This window comes from Carettochelys insculpta, chromosome 6 (assembly GCF_033958435.1).
Source record: "Carettochelys insculpta isolate YL-2023 chromosome 6, ASM3395843v1, whole genome shotgun sequence".
Taxonomy (NCBI): Eukaryota; Metazoa; Chordata; order Testudines; family Carettochelyidae; genus Carettochelys; species Carettochelys insculpta.
The window spans coordinates 25208878-25226293 of record NC_134142.1 but is presented as its reverse complement, the minus strand read 5'-3'; the positions used below and the strand labels follow the sequence as shown (position 1 = coordinate 25226293).

Genomic DNA, 17416 nt, shown 5'->3' with positions numbered 1-17416 from the left:
ATGTAAGATAATATCATATAAAAGCTTTACTGACATAGGTTTTCATTGCCTTTTTTATGTCTCTTGTAATTTCATCACTCATTGGTGCATCTATCCTAAATAGTTTTACCATTACTAAACCATTGTGTGTGTATGTGTGTAACTATTTATATTCTCATGCTTGTCCTTACTATGCTAGTAGTAATGGTGTCTTTTTCTTTAGTTTGTATCCAGGTTGTTTCTGGATAGCCTCTGATTTTCAGATATCCTTTTACTTAGACTGTTTGTTGAAGGTGCAGAGATGGTCAGCATATAGAGCATATTGCTAGACATTCTTGTTATGCAAAGATAAATTGTTGGATTGTAAATGCACATTTTGAGCTGACTGCACATCTGACTGAGGAACCAACAAAATCCATACTTCACTCCTGCATGTAATTTCATATCTTGAATGTTCAGTTATATGCGTCTTTAATTGTAAGTTGCTTTAAATGTGTCTTGCTTCCAGACTTGTCAGATTCACTTTTATTCTGCTTTGTTTATGCATCTCTCAGTCATGGATTAAACAGGTCTGTGAGCCTTCTCAATGCATGCAAACTGAAAAAAACTACGCTAAGGTGAGGGATTCTTAGTAGTATTGTAGTGTCACAGTTTAGTAGATTTTCCTTTCTATTGTAGTTCAGTCTGTGCAGGGGCATTATTTTATTGGTGGTATTTATATCTTAACACTTAATTGGAGTCACTATTACAACCTTTAGTATTTTCAGAAATATATTTTGCAATGTATATTTATCACTAATGTGTTGAAGTGCATCAAGGCTTTTAGAAAGTAATTCATTTGGTAATGATATGGCTACTTTTCATGCTAACACAGTCTCCGTTATAATGCAAATTCATTCAATCATACTTTCTCATTGCAGCTTGATTCCTAAGGATTGTACTTACAGTAAAAACTTTTATCCTGGGGATGTAATATTACAATATACGTTTTCTTAAAACTAATCCTCTAGGTCAAATTCTGGACTTATTCTTTATACCCTTATAAACCAGTGTCCTAATTTCTGCAATCCTTATACTTCTCATTTAAATTCCATTTGAAGTATATGTATGCCTGCTGTGTTCAGGATAAGCAGGCCAGTAGTGTTCACTGTAGCATCTTAATGTTCAGTTATATAATAATAAGGTATTTGGCTGACCAAAATGTGTGCATGTCTAACCTGAGGTAACAGTGTGATTGGTGTTGCCCTAACCATCTTTTCGTCCCTATTTACTTTCCTGCTGTCTGTCATTATTGCACATTAAGTCACATCTAAAATCTAATTTGTAAATTCAGTGAGGCAAGGACTATGAAGCTTACGATGAGTGCATTATATATCTGAGGACAGTAGAAATGTCCCTTTAAGAAAAAAAATACATTATATGCTAAAGGCAATGGTCTTTCCCCAAAATGTCCTCTGAAGTAGAGCGTTCTCTCTCATTTTGCTTGTGGTTTTCCCTTATTTTCTATTTATAGGTGTAACTGAGGTTAGAGTTTGACACATAATCATAATCAGTGATGCACACAGGATATCTTAGAATGCATGTCTTAATATCAATGTCTAACATACTATGCCATTATTAATGAAATAGTGTTAGTCAATAGCAGTGTCATACTTGGCCATCAGTTTTATATAGAACATTTCTGAGAATGTGGTTCAGACATCTCAAGTTGCCATAAATTTTTAACAGAAGACAATGCTTTAGTCAAAAGAGATTTGTAATTTCTGTTCTCTTATCCTTGTAATTTTTTTGTTTTCAAAGCAAGGGATTTTGAAATATTCATGTATTTAAATTGTAGTCAAACATTGACATTAATGAGACAAATTAATTGTCAAATATTTTTATGTTTAAGGAAGTTGTTTTTGTCCTGCCATGTTAATATAGTTTTTAAATGAAACTTCTTCTCCAGAAAGGAGACTGCGTTTTGCATTTTAAACTTGTCTTTTCACTTGTCTCCACAATTTAATATTTAATATTTGTTTAAGTTTTTTGGCATTTAAAGTGAAATTAAAATGTCCTCTATAACTTTCAAATTGTCTAACATTAATGCAACAAGTTCCACTTTAAAGGCATAACTTAGTCCCATTAAGTGACATTATCTTTTCAAGTAAAGGATAAAAATAAATGTTTTCAGGATCATGGCCCTAGTTTGAAATTGGAGAAACATTAAAATGAACCGTCTTATGAATTAAAATGTTTTCATTATGGTCTGTCTGCCAATATTTTATCTAATTGGTTTGAGGAGCTGGCTTTGAGTAGTCCTCCTTTATCCCTGTCATCCAAGGCCAGCTTAAGATGTACTGGTTTCTGAAGTGAATGCAAGACTTTTGATCCCTTATTATCATTGCTTTCTTGTTAGCAATTTATTTGTCCCACCTTACTGTGGTACTTAGAAACCCACATATTTTCTGTTACTTTGTCACCCAACTGAATGTTCTTATTTCAACTTAATAATTTGCATTTTGGTTGATTTTTGTACTAAAGTGCACTCAGAACAGTTTGCACCACCAGCAAGTATTCCTGAAGAGAGACTGTGGTAGCTGGCATAAATCTTTCTGGGATGCGTCTGATGTTTCTGAACATGGAGAACTTAATGTAAATGCAGACATTCTTTCAGAGCAGTGATTGGTTAGATGGCAACTTAGCAGGTCTGCAAGTTGGTGAATAGACCACAATGCTCTTTCTCCCCACCCCCGTTAGATATAAAGCCTTAGGTGGTTATCTGTGTAGTTAGCTACTAACACAACTTAAACTATTGACCCTCCATCTTGCTAAAGAGGGCTGGGTGCTGAGGGCACTGTAAAGAGTATTGCAAAACCCTTGTAGTAAAGATATTTGCAGAAAGGAAGATTGGAAGGGGAGATTAGCTCTCTTAGAACCGCCTCATAGAGGAAAGGGAAAAATTTATACCTTTTTACAATCTATGGGTTTTTTCCATAAATGTCAAGTAGGAGTGTCACATGTTGACACAGTAATGACTGAAATGGTAGAAATACTTAAAAGGTCTCAGTTTACTCATGCCCTGCTTTGGGTATATTAAAACTGGGTTTAAAGTACAGTATCAAGTATTTGGAACTTAATTAAAAAGTGAACAGATATCTTATTATTGTTCAAAATTAAGAATTATGTATAATCTGGCTGGGAATGTCACGTGTTATACTTTCTTTGTAAATCTGCTACTCCATTTAAACAGTTTAGGTAGCTTGGACTGAGATATAGAAACTGTGTGACCTCTCCAATATTCTGCTTCACAAGTGAGTGTATTGCATATTCCTGGGCTGTGAACATTCCAACTGATATCAGTGCTAGTACAGAGCATCTTACAGATTTGAAAAATAAGCAGAAAGGCAGCTAGGTTCATCTCCATTGCAGTAGATACGCAGCAAAATATTCTGACTACTCTAGTTCAGTTCTTAGCAACCTAACCTATTAATTGGTGTTATAGCTGTGTTAATGCTCTTAGAAATAAAAATGCAGTTAAACTTTCTGGAGTATAGCTTATCAAAATCCTTTTTAAATATAGTTTACTCCCTTTTTTGTTAGTACTGTCAAAAGAACCAGCTCAGCTGAACGTGTATCACCAGGAAGTCGAAGGGAAAGCTATGGAGACTCCAAAGGCAGCCGCAATCGCACTGGATCCACCAGCAGTTCTTCTAGTGGTAAAAAGAACAGCGAAAAGTATGGGATGTTTCTAATTTTTCCCTCACTCTGACTGCTCTAGTATGAAGTTACAAGTTTTAATTAAACAACTTTTGAAAGGATGACTTTTCTAACGATGTATAAATCAGACATAAGGTATCTACTTTATGTTGAACACAGGATTTTTTTAAAGTAAAGGTTGACTCTCTCAAGCTTAGCACCATAGGGACTTGACTGATGCCAAATGAAAGAATTTGTCAGACCATGGGAGGTCAGGGGATTTTTTTTCTGGTGGAAAGCACTGGACCAGCATTCTGCCACCTTTTTCCCATTATTTTAGTGCCGTGGGGTAACTCCAGCTGTGGCTCATGCCTCACAGGGCACTTCCAGACGCAGGTGCCTTCCCCATGGTTCACGCACTACAGGGTACCTCCAGCTGTGGGGCGCATCCAGTTGGCTCACGCACCACGGGGTGCCTCCAGACACAGGGTGCCTCCAGCCATGGCTCATGCACTGTGGGGGGCCTCAGGACTGCAGGGTTCCCCCCACACCGTGGCCGGGTTCCCATGGCTGGGGCTACCAGGGAAGCTCCACCCCTAGCTACTTCCCAGCCATGGGGTCCCCCATCCCATGCCAGGAGTGAGTATTGGCACCCCACCTTTTTTTTTAAAAGGGAAAAAGCACTGCAGGAGGTCAATATTGTCTAGCAGCATTACCATCACTTCCACTGCTTCCTGGGCTCTTAGAAGATATTTAGGGATAAATTTAAGGTGAATAGCAACACATGACATTGAGTGCCAGGACTGGTGACTGTACACAAACTTTGTGGGACCACGGGAAACTTGGCCACACCCATCATAGGTGGTTGTCGGGCTAAAATCATGCCAGATTATGGATGCTGCTGGATGAGAGAGTGCTGTACTTACTAGACTGGTTCAACCTGCACTCTGTTATCTAAACACTTTCTCAAATTGAGATTACAGGTTTTTTTTGTCTTACTGTATTCCAAACTAGGAGCAGTGTGAGAACTTTGAGTTGCATACAGTAATGCTAAAAAAGCTTAATGTAATTAATCCTTCCTTTCAGTATGTTGCTGGACTCCTTCATGCTACTTCTCATGATTTTCCTCCTTGGTTAATGCAGTCAGTTGGCTAGAACATCATATCTGCCCTCTGCTTATATATTAGCTGACCTATAAAGTGACTCTTCATACTCATTATGGAGGAATTGTGAGCCAAACCATGAGAGAGAGTTTCTGGATCCCTCTGGTCTGAGTACATCTAAGGAAGTAGAAATCAGAAAAGACTGACAAGATCCAAGCCATCCCATGGGTCCGATTTCTTCACAATGTAAATTACTGGACTCAGAATCTAAATTTAAGGCACAGAGAGCCCAAGCTAAAAATAAGTGTCTAACCAATGTGGATTGTCTTGATGGCACTGTGATTTTGCATTAAATAGTGAACAGATTTCCCACTCAGCCTGGCTTTTCAAAGGGGCCTGGAGCTCTGGCCACCACTGCTGCTACTTTGGCAGCAGCAGTGGACAGAGCTCTGGGCCCCTTTGAAGTACTGCCACTGTAATGCTGCACACAGCTGTGAGGGGGCTGGGGGGCAGTGTAGTGCCACTGTCCGGATGGCACTGTGACCTAAATGTTCTAGCCCTTGCCCCTTCCACTCTTGGTCTTGGCCCTTCTGGGGTGTAGGACAGGCCTCCCCATCCCACATTGCCTTGGGGCTTGCAGCGGCTGTCAGTCCCACTGCCCCTCCCCCACCTCCACTTCATCAGTGCTGGTCCCAGGTCTGGCATATTCCCTGTTTCAGGACCTGAGCGTGGTTCAGCCTGTATCACCTTTCACAGATACCTTGGCTGGTTGTACAGACTTAGAGTTCTTAAATATTCCCCCAACCATGTTTTTTTTTCCTTTCGCCAATGAACTATGAATTATGAACAGAGACCCAGGACCTATGTCACACTGATTTACAACTACTCTTTAAAAATAAAGTATTTTTGGTATAGTTGTACAGTGGTGTTGGACTAACAGCATTGGCAGCTGATGAAGAAAATTATAATTGGATACTCTGTGTGCTAAAGATTCTTAATGTCTGCCATAGTTGGACTAGATTTTCAAAGGAAAAACCTTGACACCTAGTGGGAGGGAGGCTGGAACTCTAGGGAAGTAAAAATGGTAATATGAGAAATGTTTAAAAAAAAAATCTGCGAGCAGGGTGCCACAAAGAAAATGCTATTTTTACCATGTCCACTTGTTGTCTGTGATTTTTTAATAAATTGATTTTATAAAATTGTATGAATTGTTACTATGGCACGTGATGTGTTGTGACCATGACTAATTATAAAAGAAAACTCCTTGATTATTTTCACAGCAAACCCAAGGAACCAATATTCAGTGCAGGTAAGTTCCATTTTATTTTTCTCCATTTATAAAGAAATATGCATGTTGATACAGTTTTTATTATACAGTGATTTATCAGAAACTGCCATTAGGATTCAGAGCCTTTCGCTTACAGGCTCTCTAGTGGCCTATTTTAAATGAATTGTTTGTTCAGTCTAGTTCCTAGTGGGCAATGTGTCTGCATTATGACTGAAATCTTTTTTGTCAAAAAGGCCAAGAATAATAAGCCGTTAAAACGTAGGCTACCTTCTTACCCAATAGCAACATTCATGTTCAACACAGGATTAAGGCTCTTTATGGGTTGAAGTATATGTAGAGCTTGGACTGTAGCTTTCTGCACTATAGAGTAATTTAAGTGTGACTCTATTAATAAAATGAGTAAATGCAGTTTAGAGATTACGTATTTATGGCTCAATCTTCTCCTGATCAAAAGTGAGACATTACAAAGAAAAAGATTTGTTTTTTATAACTGCAGCTCAGAAGCTCATCTTTTGACCTGAAAGTCAATGTTGTATTCTTTCCTGCTCATGCAACATCACCATCAATAGGCTTCTGAAGTCCACATTCTGAATTTAAAAAGAGAAGAGAGTTTATTTGGCTCTGCCATTAACACTTTCTCAACGATCTTTCTGATGGCATGTGAGCCAAAATGGAGTGCTGCCACCTTTCCTATTGGCTGTGCCAGAGTAAAAAATAGTAAACACTTCATTAGTGGCATAAACAAATGTGATGGAATGCACACTGGGAAAAAATCTGCTGGTTCAGCATGTGACATTTTTATTGTTATTTTTCAGACTGTAATAATAAATTAAAGAGAGTGGATTTCTAGTTTTTTTGTGCTGATAATCAAGGCCCCAGTCTGTCAAAGCACATAAGCCGGTTCCTTACTTCAAGCACTTCAACAGACCTATTGACTTCATTGGGACTACTGATGTGCTTATTGCCTCTTGGATCATAGAGGGAGACTTAAGTTCTAGAACAAGAAAACCCCTTCCAGTATGTTGTATTTATAATTTTGTCTCATAGTAACATTTTTCTTTTTCACTTTTACTGGAAGATAAATGTTTGACTTTAATAATGGTTGTTCCAAATTTTTCTATAAAGATTCATAACCTGAATGATTAACCCATGTGATTCTGATCTTAGCCTTCTTATTCAAGCATAATTCCCACTGAAATCAGTTAGAAGGTATTTTTCTAGACAAAATATATCTAGTATTTGGAATTATTTTTTAGCATGCAGTTACATAATGGACTTTGAACCAATTTTTTTAATGATAAAATAGCTCTAAATATATACTGTTGTCTAAAAAAAACAAAGTTTTGAATGGAGATACATATAATCCACTGAATGGACCCCGGATCAAATGTTTTTTCAAGCAACATGGTAGCCTCTAACAGGACGCAGCTGGACAGCCAATTGAGTGGCGGGGGTGGGGGAGTAGGTGAGTCTGACTGTACTTAAACACATCTTTATCTAGCACTTCTGTCTCTATCTCTGTAATCACAAGGGAAGCGCCGTGTGACACACTGTAAAGGTAGGTGCCACTTCCAAAACCACATAGCTCTCTAAGCAAAACCAAGGTGACCAAAGCTGTGTGGTTTATACAGCTGATATATATTTTTATTGCAAAGTTAAAACTATTCAGTTTGTTTGAGTAAGGTTAAAGTATTCATGTAATAGTGTAAGATTATCACCATTGGATGCACTTTCATGATAACAATGGGTATAATTTAGATTTGGGTTGACTTTGGTAAATGACTTGAGAGAGCTATATGGCATCACTTGGATAACTAATGGTGTTTGAAATGTTGCTTTGCACTTTTACTTACGTACCCTATGATATAGAACCTTCCCTGTTTGCTGTTTTGCTGCAAATCGAATGTATGCTTATAGAAACTTTGTTTTTTTTCCCTCTGCTATATCTCCCTTAGTAGATTATAGACTTGTCTGAATTTTCAGTAAGCAGAAGTAGGTGTATAACTAATTTTAAATATTTTCTGCACAATGCAGTAATACAGAATTATATTTAATAAATATATTGGTTTCTGAAACATAATTGAATTGAACTTAAATATGCATATTTGTTACGTCTGTAGCTTGTTCCTCTGGTATAATCAGAGAGATTGTCTTGGTTTTCAGAAATTGCTTACTCTTAACTAATTTTTCACTAACTTGCATCATTTAGCTGTACGTCAGTTGAGTGTAAGTCCTCATGAAGGAATTACTGTTTTATTCTCAAGACTAAATTTTGTGAGGGATCTTAACCTCACCACAGTGTATTCATCATACAGTTTTATGTCTGTAACCAATAATGAGTTTAATTACAGATTCAGTTAGCATTAAGACACCTGACTATCTGAAAGAAGAAAATGCCCCTGCAATTGTGTGGGCTCACAAAATTTGTGGGAGTAGAAATACAAGCTATTTAAAAATTTGGTCTTTGGATATTCTTTCTCGATGTCCCATACCTCCTTGTCTTTACATCTGTAGCTTTGTAGGGATCTGATATATCATGACCTTTCCTGTGACAAGAAGGAGCATGTCTGTGCACTTTTAATGATTTAGTGGTCAAAACTGGAAAGGTCACTATGGTTCAAGTGAGCAAAGCATTTCTCCAGATAAATTCTTCCTTTCCATATCTTTTAATAATCACAGTTGGAGATGACATCACTAAAATCTTGTCACCTTTTCAAACGGACTGTCTCATAAACCTTCAGTATCTTTAATGCTGGTAATATATTCTCACCCTCATCACAAGGATGTTACATGCTAACGTGAGCAATGGTATAGTTATCCACCTTGTGCAGTACAAGAACATATTTTGTTTCATGGTAAAGAATTAGAAATTTAATTATTTGTAAATATCCAAAAATGTCTTCAGTGTTAAAAGTCATCTTAAACTCTATACATCTGTTAACTTTTTAGTTGTGTCCACTTTTAACGTTGTTTTCCATTCTTTCACTAGAAATCTCAGTAAAATATTAGTATTTTATATGCCCTTATTATTATAACAGGCTATGTCTATATTACAGGGTTTTGTCAACAAAACCCACAGAGCATCCAGATTTCCAAGTGTGTTCTGTCATCAGTAAGTCAACAGAATGCAGCACTTTTGTCAACAGCTGTACCCCACTCATCACGGGGATGAACGCCACTGTCGACAGAGATCTGTTAATGAAATGCTGGTCTGGATGTTCTGGGGGGACCTTCTGTTGACAGAAAAGGCCTCCAGGGCACCACACAATCCTGTCTGCTGCTGTTCCAGGTCACTGTTTTGCTGATTAAGTGGCCGGGCACTCTAGCCACCCTCTGTCGACAGAGCGGATCTGTCTTTCGACTCACCCTGTGGTCGGAATGCAATCTGTTGACAGAAGTTTTTGTCTGCAGTACAATAGCAAAATATAAGTTAAACATATGACTTTTTAGTGAATGAATTCTTGATATAAACGTGACTAGGGCCAATAAGGCATGCATATACTCCCCTTAAAACATAGTTTTTGTGTTGACTTTAGTTTTTAAAATTAAAATAGTACTGGCATATGTGTTAATGGTGCTTGAAAATCCTTAGGATAGCTTTAACAGACCTAAATTGTATAAGTTTTATTTACATACTTTTGTTACTTCTGCCCTTCCATTTCCTTTTTGCACATGATTATTCTGTCCAGTAACTCTACAGATGTCACTGAGTCCAAAACTGCTTGATTCACATGACAGCAAGGTGGAATTCTTTGATCTGCCCTTGGAGCAGCAGGAGCCAGCAAGTTTTGAGTCTGGAAAAACTTCACCAGAAGTTCACAAGACACCCTGTTTGGCCTTGCCAATTTCTAAAAGTCGTAGTCAGACTTTCATGCCATTTCCTAGATCTCCTAGTTTTATAAGCCCCATGAAATCCCCAAGTCAGTACTTTCAGATCTGTTATTAATTCATTCTTCTGTTCTCAGGAATATTTCTTATAAGAACTCCAACTACAGTATTTCTAGTTTTTTTTTTCTCCTGTAAATGTTTACTTTCTTTCAACAAAGTTCAGTTTTGTAGCTTCTTTCCTGTATATCATTTTCTTTCTTGAATGTGTTCACTGTTTGTCGTTCCTGTTTCAATGTTTAGCAGTCCTTCAAGCACTTAACTCTTTTTGCATGTATGTCAGCATGATTCTTTTGCTAATTGTTTGTGATCTTTATACATGATGTATTTTTCATATTGTGTATCAGGTGTAAATTACATCTTTACACTGAAATGCAAAGAATGAGACAGTTAAGTATTTTTAGATGCTGATATCCAGAAATGTAAATTTCTATCAAAAATAAATAAAAGAATTTTAAGTGGCATTCCTGTGTTAATTGAATTTTTACTTTGGTGACTTACTTCAGTTGTGGCATAAAAAGGCAATATGTATATTCAATATTAGTTTTTCCTTAAAGTAATGGTTTGATCTTAATCTTTTCGTTTCTGTAGTTCTTTGTTGCAGAATCTGGTTGAAGAGTTTGCTGCCAATTTCAAAATATTTAGAGCAAAAGGGGACTTCGTGCCCTGTGTTTGATAACCACTATCTAGTATTAGTTTGTGACTTAAAACAAAAAGCTATATGTTCTTTAAGTTTGAAATGTCATGTTAGGCAAAAAGATTGGAGCTGTTGGATTTGTTTATTTGTAGCTAATTTGTTTATTTATAACTATCTAAACATTTCTGGCCCTTTTTGTAGAAGAAGGATATGTAAAAATGTTTCTGCGTGGACGTCCTGTTACCATGTACATGCCTAAAGATCAAGTGGAATCTTACAATTTAGAAGCAAAAGTGGAACTACCAGCCAAGAGGCTTAAATTGGAATGGGTGTATCCTTTCTATGGTGCAGCATTATTGGGAACTGCTAATATCTTAGCAATTATCTTAAAATTTTGTTTTAAAAATTACTGAGCAAAATTCAGGCTTGTATGCTGAATTAATTTCTTTGATAAAATATCAGGGCACATTCACTTTTAAATAGGTGAAGTTGCTGCTCCAGATTTTATGCAAACTAGTCAAGCAGCTCGAGAAAGGTTTCACTTAAATGTTGGTAACTATCACAAATTAAAATTAGGCATATTGCAAGAATTTAGTGAATTGTGATTACTAATTATAGCGTACATTAAACCAGTTTGCTAACTTTCTGATACACATCAGTACTTACAACACTGTTTTAAAAAATGCACACTTGTCTTTTTTTAAAAGGTGCTATAATTGTGTTACACTGATAGTACAACAGATCTTATAGGACATTCTTGTACATGACAAATTCTCTTTGGTGTAGTTAGAATAAAGATCATTTTTTTAAAACGGAGCCTTAAGTTATACTTAGATATCCACACCTAGGTGCCAGTCACCTATTGTGTCACAGTAGAGACGATACTTGAATAGTTACTTGGTGGGGGATAATGTGATCACTAAACACATTTTTATTATCATAAGGCAAGCATGGGAGAGTGCTCAGAGGTACTTGTTAGAAAATTTAAAAAATCATCGAGGAAGGCTTCATGGAGATAGACCCTGGCCACTAGTCCACGAACAATGTTTCAATATTGTATAAAAATATGAAAGCTGGGATGGGGATAGGCCATGACTTCAGTGTGAGTATTCCCATGATTAAAGTTTTAGAGATAAGTAGGTGTTGACAGGATTTGAATGCTTATTTTTAAAGCGTTATATCCATAGTATAAGCTATTAGAAAGCTAAAGTTTTCCTCCCATGGTATTATCTCAAAGGTTAACAAGCCAGTGCTAGGTAGTTGGAAGGTTTGACATTAGAGAAGAAAAAATATTTCCAAAGAATAACATGCAGAAGTTTTGTTTCAGGCATTTCTTTCTTTGGTTGTACTCAGTGGGACTGTTTGCAGGCTTAGAAGTTAAAATGATACGTAAATCTTTGCAGAATATGGGAACGAAGATGTTACTATTTTTATTATTTTTATTACTGTAACACTTGGGAGCCCTAGTTATGTGTCAGGACACTTTTGTGCTAGATGCTGTACAAACAGAACAAGACAATAGTCCATCTCCTAAACATATTGCAACCTGAATAAGACAATAATGGAGTCTCACATCAGTGTCAGTTCAGCAAATATTGTAGGTGAACATGTATGTGTAACGTCAGAACAATAAGACTAGTGCAAACAGCCTTGGTTCAGCCATCTTGCTCAGTTGCTCAAATCAGCCTGACATGATTTCAAGTTTGTATTGTTTGTCATGGTCTCCAAGAAAACAAGTGCATTGCTTTAGATAATCATAAAGTATGGCTTTTGGTATTCTCAGTTTGCCCATACAAACAAGATGTTCCGACCAATGCTGCTGAGCTTATATGATCATTCTTTGAATGCCAGACATTCAGCAACAATTAAAGTTTTCAATATAGTAGACCCCTGAGATACAGGCACTCGAATTGCATGTATCTTAGGTTAATTCCACTCAGAGGCGTGGATAAAATGACCAGCATTGCTGCCCTGGTTAGTTTCGTCGCTCCTGTCAGTGACGGCAGCTGAGAGCCTGACTCTCGGCACAGCCAAGAGTCAGGCTGCCGCCCATAGAGGAGTGGGGAAACTGGCCATCGCATGAGCGCTAGTCAGTTTCCCCTGTCTTGTAAGTGGCGGGCAGTCCAGAGCCAGGCCAGTCACCGGAGACAGGAAACTGGCCGGCACTGCTGCTCTTGTCAGTTTACTGGCTCCCCCAGGTTGTGCAACATTTGACTTACATGGGGTTGTGCAAGAATGCACCCACCACATAAGTTGGGGTCTATGCTATTGGTAATCTTGTCCTTTTGATCCATTTGATCCTGCAAACAGACCATTTGATCCTGCAAACAGACTGAAGACAGTCTATGTGGAATTGATCAAGTTTCCTAATGTGGCAGTACCATGTTGTCCAAATCTCACAACCATATAGAAGAATTATAAGAACAGCTCTCAAGTAGACATATAGCTTGGTGCAGGGGTCAGCCAAAGAGTAGCACACGAGCTGATTTTCATCAGTATGTGAGGTGGAAGCTCAGCCCCACTCCTCCTCCACCATGCAGCCAGGAGCTTGCTCAAAACCATGTGGCCTGTGGAGTAACAAAAGACAAGCTAATGTTACCAAACACCATCAGAACAGTAAAGCTCTACTTTATTTGTAACAGAGAGGAAGCCGTGCTAGTCTATACACTATCAAAACAAAAAGCAGTCCTCACCCAATAAACTATTTTGCTAGTCTTTAAAGTGCTACTTGACTGCTTTTTCTACTTTATTTATTTATGAAGCTGTTGTAAGTAGGACTATTAGTGACTTTAAAATGTATCACCGTCACTTGGATCGTCAAAAGGTCAAATTACAGCACTCCACCTTGGAAAGGTTGCTGGCCCGTGGCTTAGTGCTTCTTACTACATCCTTACTTTCGTAGGTGGTGGGAGAGCATTCCAAATTCAGAACTGGCCTTGGCTTTGTGATGAGTAATCTCATCCTTGGTTGTGGCATTCTGTGACAGCACGCTGTCTAAGTAGCAAAACTTTTCTGCTATTTTAAGAGGAGCATTATTAATATTAATAAGTAGCAGACATGTGCATTCCTGGGCACAGTTTGATACTGTTCTTCAGTTTCCTTTAATCTGATTTTGAAACCAACATGATTGACTGCACTAGCAAAGTGATCTGATATAAACTGAATGTTATCAATAAAGTGAGCAACCAGTGCACAGTCATCAGCAAATGAAATCTCCTTAATGAATAAATCTGCTACTTCCATGTGAACACAGAAATATTTCAGATAGAATAACTCTTGTGAATGCAAAACTGGATAAATACTCTTCTGTCAATGTCCTGAAATGCATCCATAAGCATAGCCAAAAAAACAAAACAAAAAAAAAATGAAAATAGCCAACAGGCAACATTCTTTGGTGCTACTGATGATTGTAAAGTGGTCTAGTATCTCACCATTTTCTACCACTCTAGCCATCATCACATCATGGAAGAAATGAAGAACACAAATAAATTTTGGAGGGCACCCAAGAATAAAAATTTCCAGAAATCTGCATGATTTAGAGTCCAGAGCTTTAACTAAGTTGGTGAAGACTGTACAGTGTTGCTCCCAGCACTCATCCAGAAGCTGATGGGTTGTGAAGATCATGTCTATAGTGCTCCATCCAGACCAGAAGCCATTCCAAGCATACTTGTCATAGATTATTTCTGCAAGACAGGTGTTCAGTCTGACCCATGCAAGAATTTTCCTAGCAACAGAGAGCAGGGAAATGTCACAGTGATTATCAGTTTGCTGTACCCCTCTAATGTGTATAGAGGTGGATGCTGCTGCCATCCTTAAAATCCTGTTGCACCTATTCCAGATAATGTAAGAGAGCAGTGTGCCTTCTTGTGTGTTAGCCAATCTACTTATAGATACCTGCTAGTATGTCATCCAGTCTGAATGTTTTGATTTGTGACATCTGCTTGATTGCTGTTGCCTTTTCATAAGGGTAGTGTGAGTTCTCCTTTTAATGGATGTAGTGAAAAAGGATTAATTGCATCCTTGGAAATTTTGAATGGCAATTAAGGGTACTAAAACATTCTGTCCATTTGCACGTATTTCTTTTTTTGTCCATTGAGTTAATTCCTGTTCATTGTGTATGCAGGATTTATTTCATTGCACTGGCAGTCACCAGAGCACATGAAGGGTCAGTTAAGTGTAAGGCAGAAAACAGTGGCTGGATACAGACAGCGGAAGGGGCTGGTCAAAGGAACAGTGCAATAATAGTGGTCAGCATGATAGGTAGTGATCTCAGCACATCAGAGACCTAACCGTTGTCAAGATTGTGTATGCGTGTTGGCAAAGGAAGGTTTTAAAGAGGATAGTTTTGCAGATGTTTATGGGGTACTCCTTTCAAACAGGAGAAGCAGCACATGAGGAAGCACAAAGGTGCTTGTTTAAATTTAAAGGTGGATAGTGGAGGCTGGCACTGTAAGATCATTCAGAGGTGGGACTATGGAGTTTCCAGTCTGCTTGATGCCACTATATCACCTCAGTAAGCTTAGACTCGGCTCCTGTGAGGCTGGATTCAGTAGGAGGTATAACCAAGCAGGACTGAAGTGGAAACTCGTAGCAACCCACTGACTGGCTGGCACCCAGGAAGCTATGACTGAGAGCTGTCTGAGCAACAACACAATTTTTCTACCTGTCTCTGCTTCAGACCCTGCATATAAAAGCCCAGACTCCAATTTCTGACTCTGCCTGTCTCCTTATGCCTCATTCTTGATTTGGCATCTGGCCTGTCTTGGACTCTGGCTTTCTGGACTACAGTCCACCCTGACTTCTACTGAATCTCCCCACCCATGTCCCTGTCATAACAGGCATTCTCTAATTGGAGGTAAGCATCAACATCTCAAGAGGAAGGATGGGACATATGAGAACAACTGGCATATGTGAAATGCTTCTGCCAAGTGGTGGAGGCAGCAAAAAAGGCTTGGTTTCAACACCCAGGAATTCTCTTAATAACACAAAACTCGATCAGTTTGAACCACCATCCTTTAATCTTGAGAAATTAAAACACCACTTCGGGTGTGTCTGAGAGACAGGATTTCCCCACTAGCAGTCACTGATTCTATGCAAAGCAAACAAACTGTTGTTAAAAGAAGAAAACACACCATTAATTTGGGAAAACACTGCAACAATGACTTGAAAAACCTGTCCAAAGTATCTTGAGCAGCGTCCATTTCTTGGTTTCCCACCTTGCAGCATGAAAGTCCAAGGGATGAATGTCTTTTAACCATGCCACTCCCCTTTTGCTTCTGCTACACTTCACTCAGTTTGTTATCTAAGATCAGCAACCTCTCCAGAGTCTGGGGATGTGTGTGCTTGGGATCACCTCCCACTCCTGATCAGAGAGCAATGCTTCCATCCCTGCCCATCGCTGTCACTTCAGACTCTTCTGCTGTTTGTCTGTCAATGTTTCTGCATATCACAGTTGCAATAACTGTCACTGTTTACAACTGCCATCATTACTATTGCTTGTATCTGTGATGCTGTATTCTTAGGTTCCACCACTTGGCCCACTTCTCAGTGATTTTTCTGAGCTGCTGCACCTGCTGAGTTGTCTTTTCACCTCACGACTGTCTCTGTACCAGGGCTAAGATTCCACTCCCTTGAATAAGGTTATCTTTGAGCTCAGCTCTAGGAGTTACTGAGGAAGAACCATGACTTTCAAATCAGCCTAGTCAGCTCTGTCTTTTCAAACATTTCATGCGGGAAGGGTTAAATGGCTTCTGGAGCTCTTTAAAAAGGTCCACACTACCAGGTGGAAACATCTGACTCTGTTGCCTCTGACTCTTGGATATGGTGTCAGGACCCTACGCTTAGGCTGTGTCTACACTATCCCCATTCTTCGAGGGGGCCATGGTAATCAGCCTGAGTGGAAGATACTAATGAAGTGCTGTGATGAATATGCAGCACTTCATTAGGCTAATTATCTCCACGGCCGTTTTGAAGTTGCAAACGCCAGCATGCTGTGTAGCCATGAGCACTTCAAAGTACCCGTGCAACTTCGAAGTGCCCTTACTCCCCAAAAGTGCCTGTGGCTACACGGCATGCTGGTGCTTCAAAGTTTGCAACTTTGAAGTTGATGTAGGGAGAATTAGCCTAATGAGGTGCTGCATATTCATCACAGCACTTCATTAGTATGCTCTACTCAAGCTGATTACATGCCCCCTTCAAAGAAGGGAGGCTAGTGCAGACACAATTTAAATGACTGATATTAACATTAGAGTGACCATTCCATTAGGGAAGATTAAATACAGACCTTTTGCCCTTTACTTATGCAATAAGGATAACAACATTTGATTTCCCCTACATTCAATAATAAAAGGGAATTTTAACCCCGGTCAAAATTGATCACTTTTTCAATGTAGATCTGATAACCTAGGCAGAGCGTGTGTCTAAGCAGTCTACTCTTGAGGTCTCCCCAACACTTTGCCCTCCTCCACACACACATTATTTATCACTAGATGTCCAGGAGAGCTCATTCACATCCTGCTTACATAAGTTCAATACAATAAAGATGTGGGAGCCAGTGGAGAGATGTAAAGAGAAGGGTGATATAGTCAAGCACTGGTCTAGGAGAGCCTTGCATCAGTGTTATGACTAGATGTGATCCAGGAAAGATTTCATTTTCCAAGGCCAGGAAGAGGGATGTTTCACTAATTTAGTTACAAGATGATGAGAACCTGGATGAGAATGATAATTATGTAGATGGCTAGGAAAAGCTGTATCTAAGGGTTGGTCTGTACTTCCACAGCAAATGGATCTCGCACAACTTCAATTACATAACTGACATAGTTAGATCCACTTACCACGGGGCTATAC

At 38.7% G+C, this 17416-nt stretch overlaps 1 protein-coding gene across 4 annotated transcripts in view; it reads left to right on the top strand.

Moving 5' to 3' along the window:
* Positions 1-17416, top strand: part of EML1 (EMAP like 1) — a 164598-nt gene that overhangs the window by 107770 nt on the left and 39412 nt on the right. For 3 of the 4 annotated variants that reach the window (XM_074996532.1, XM_074996533.1, XM_074996530.1), the window contains exons 4-7: positions 3562-3696; positions 6041-6069; positions 7580-7606; positions 10772-10901. In XM_074996532.1, coding sequence (XP_074852633.1) covers positions 3562-3696; positions 6041-6069; positions 7580-7606; positions 10772-10901 — 321 coding nt within the window. The remainder of the gene's footprint in view (positions 1-3561; positions 3697-6040; positions 6070-7579; positions 7607-10771; positions 10902-17416) is intronic. The other variant, XM_074996531.1, reaches the window with a different exon arrangement.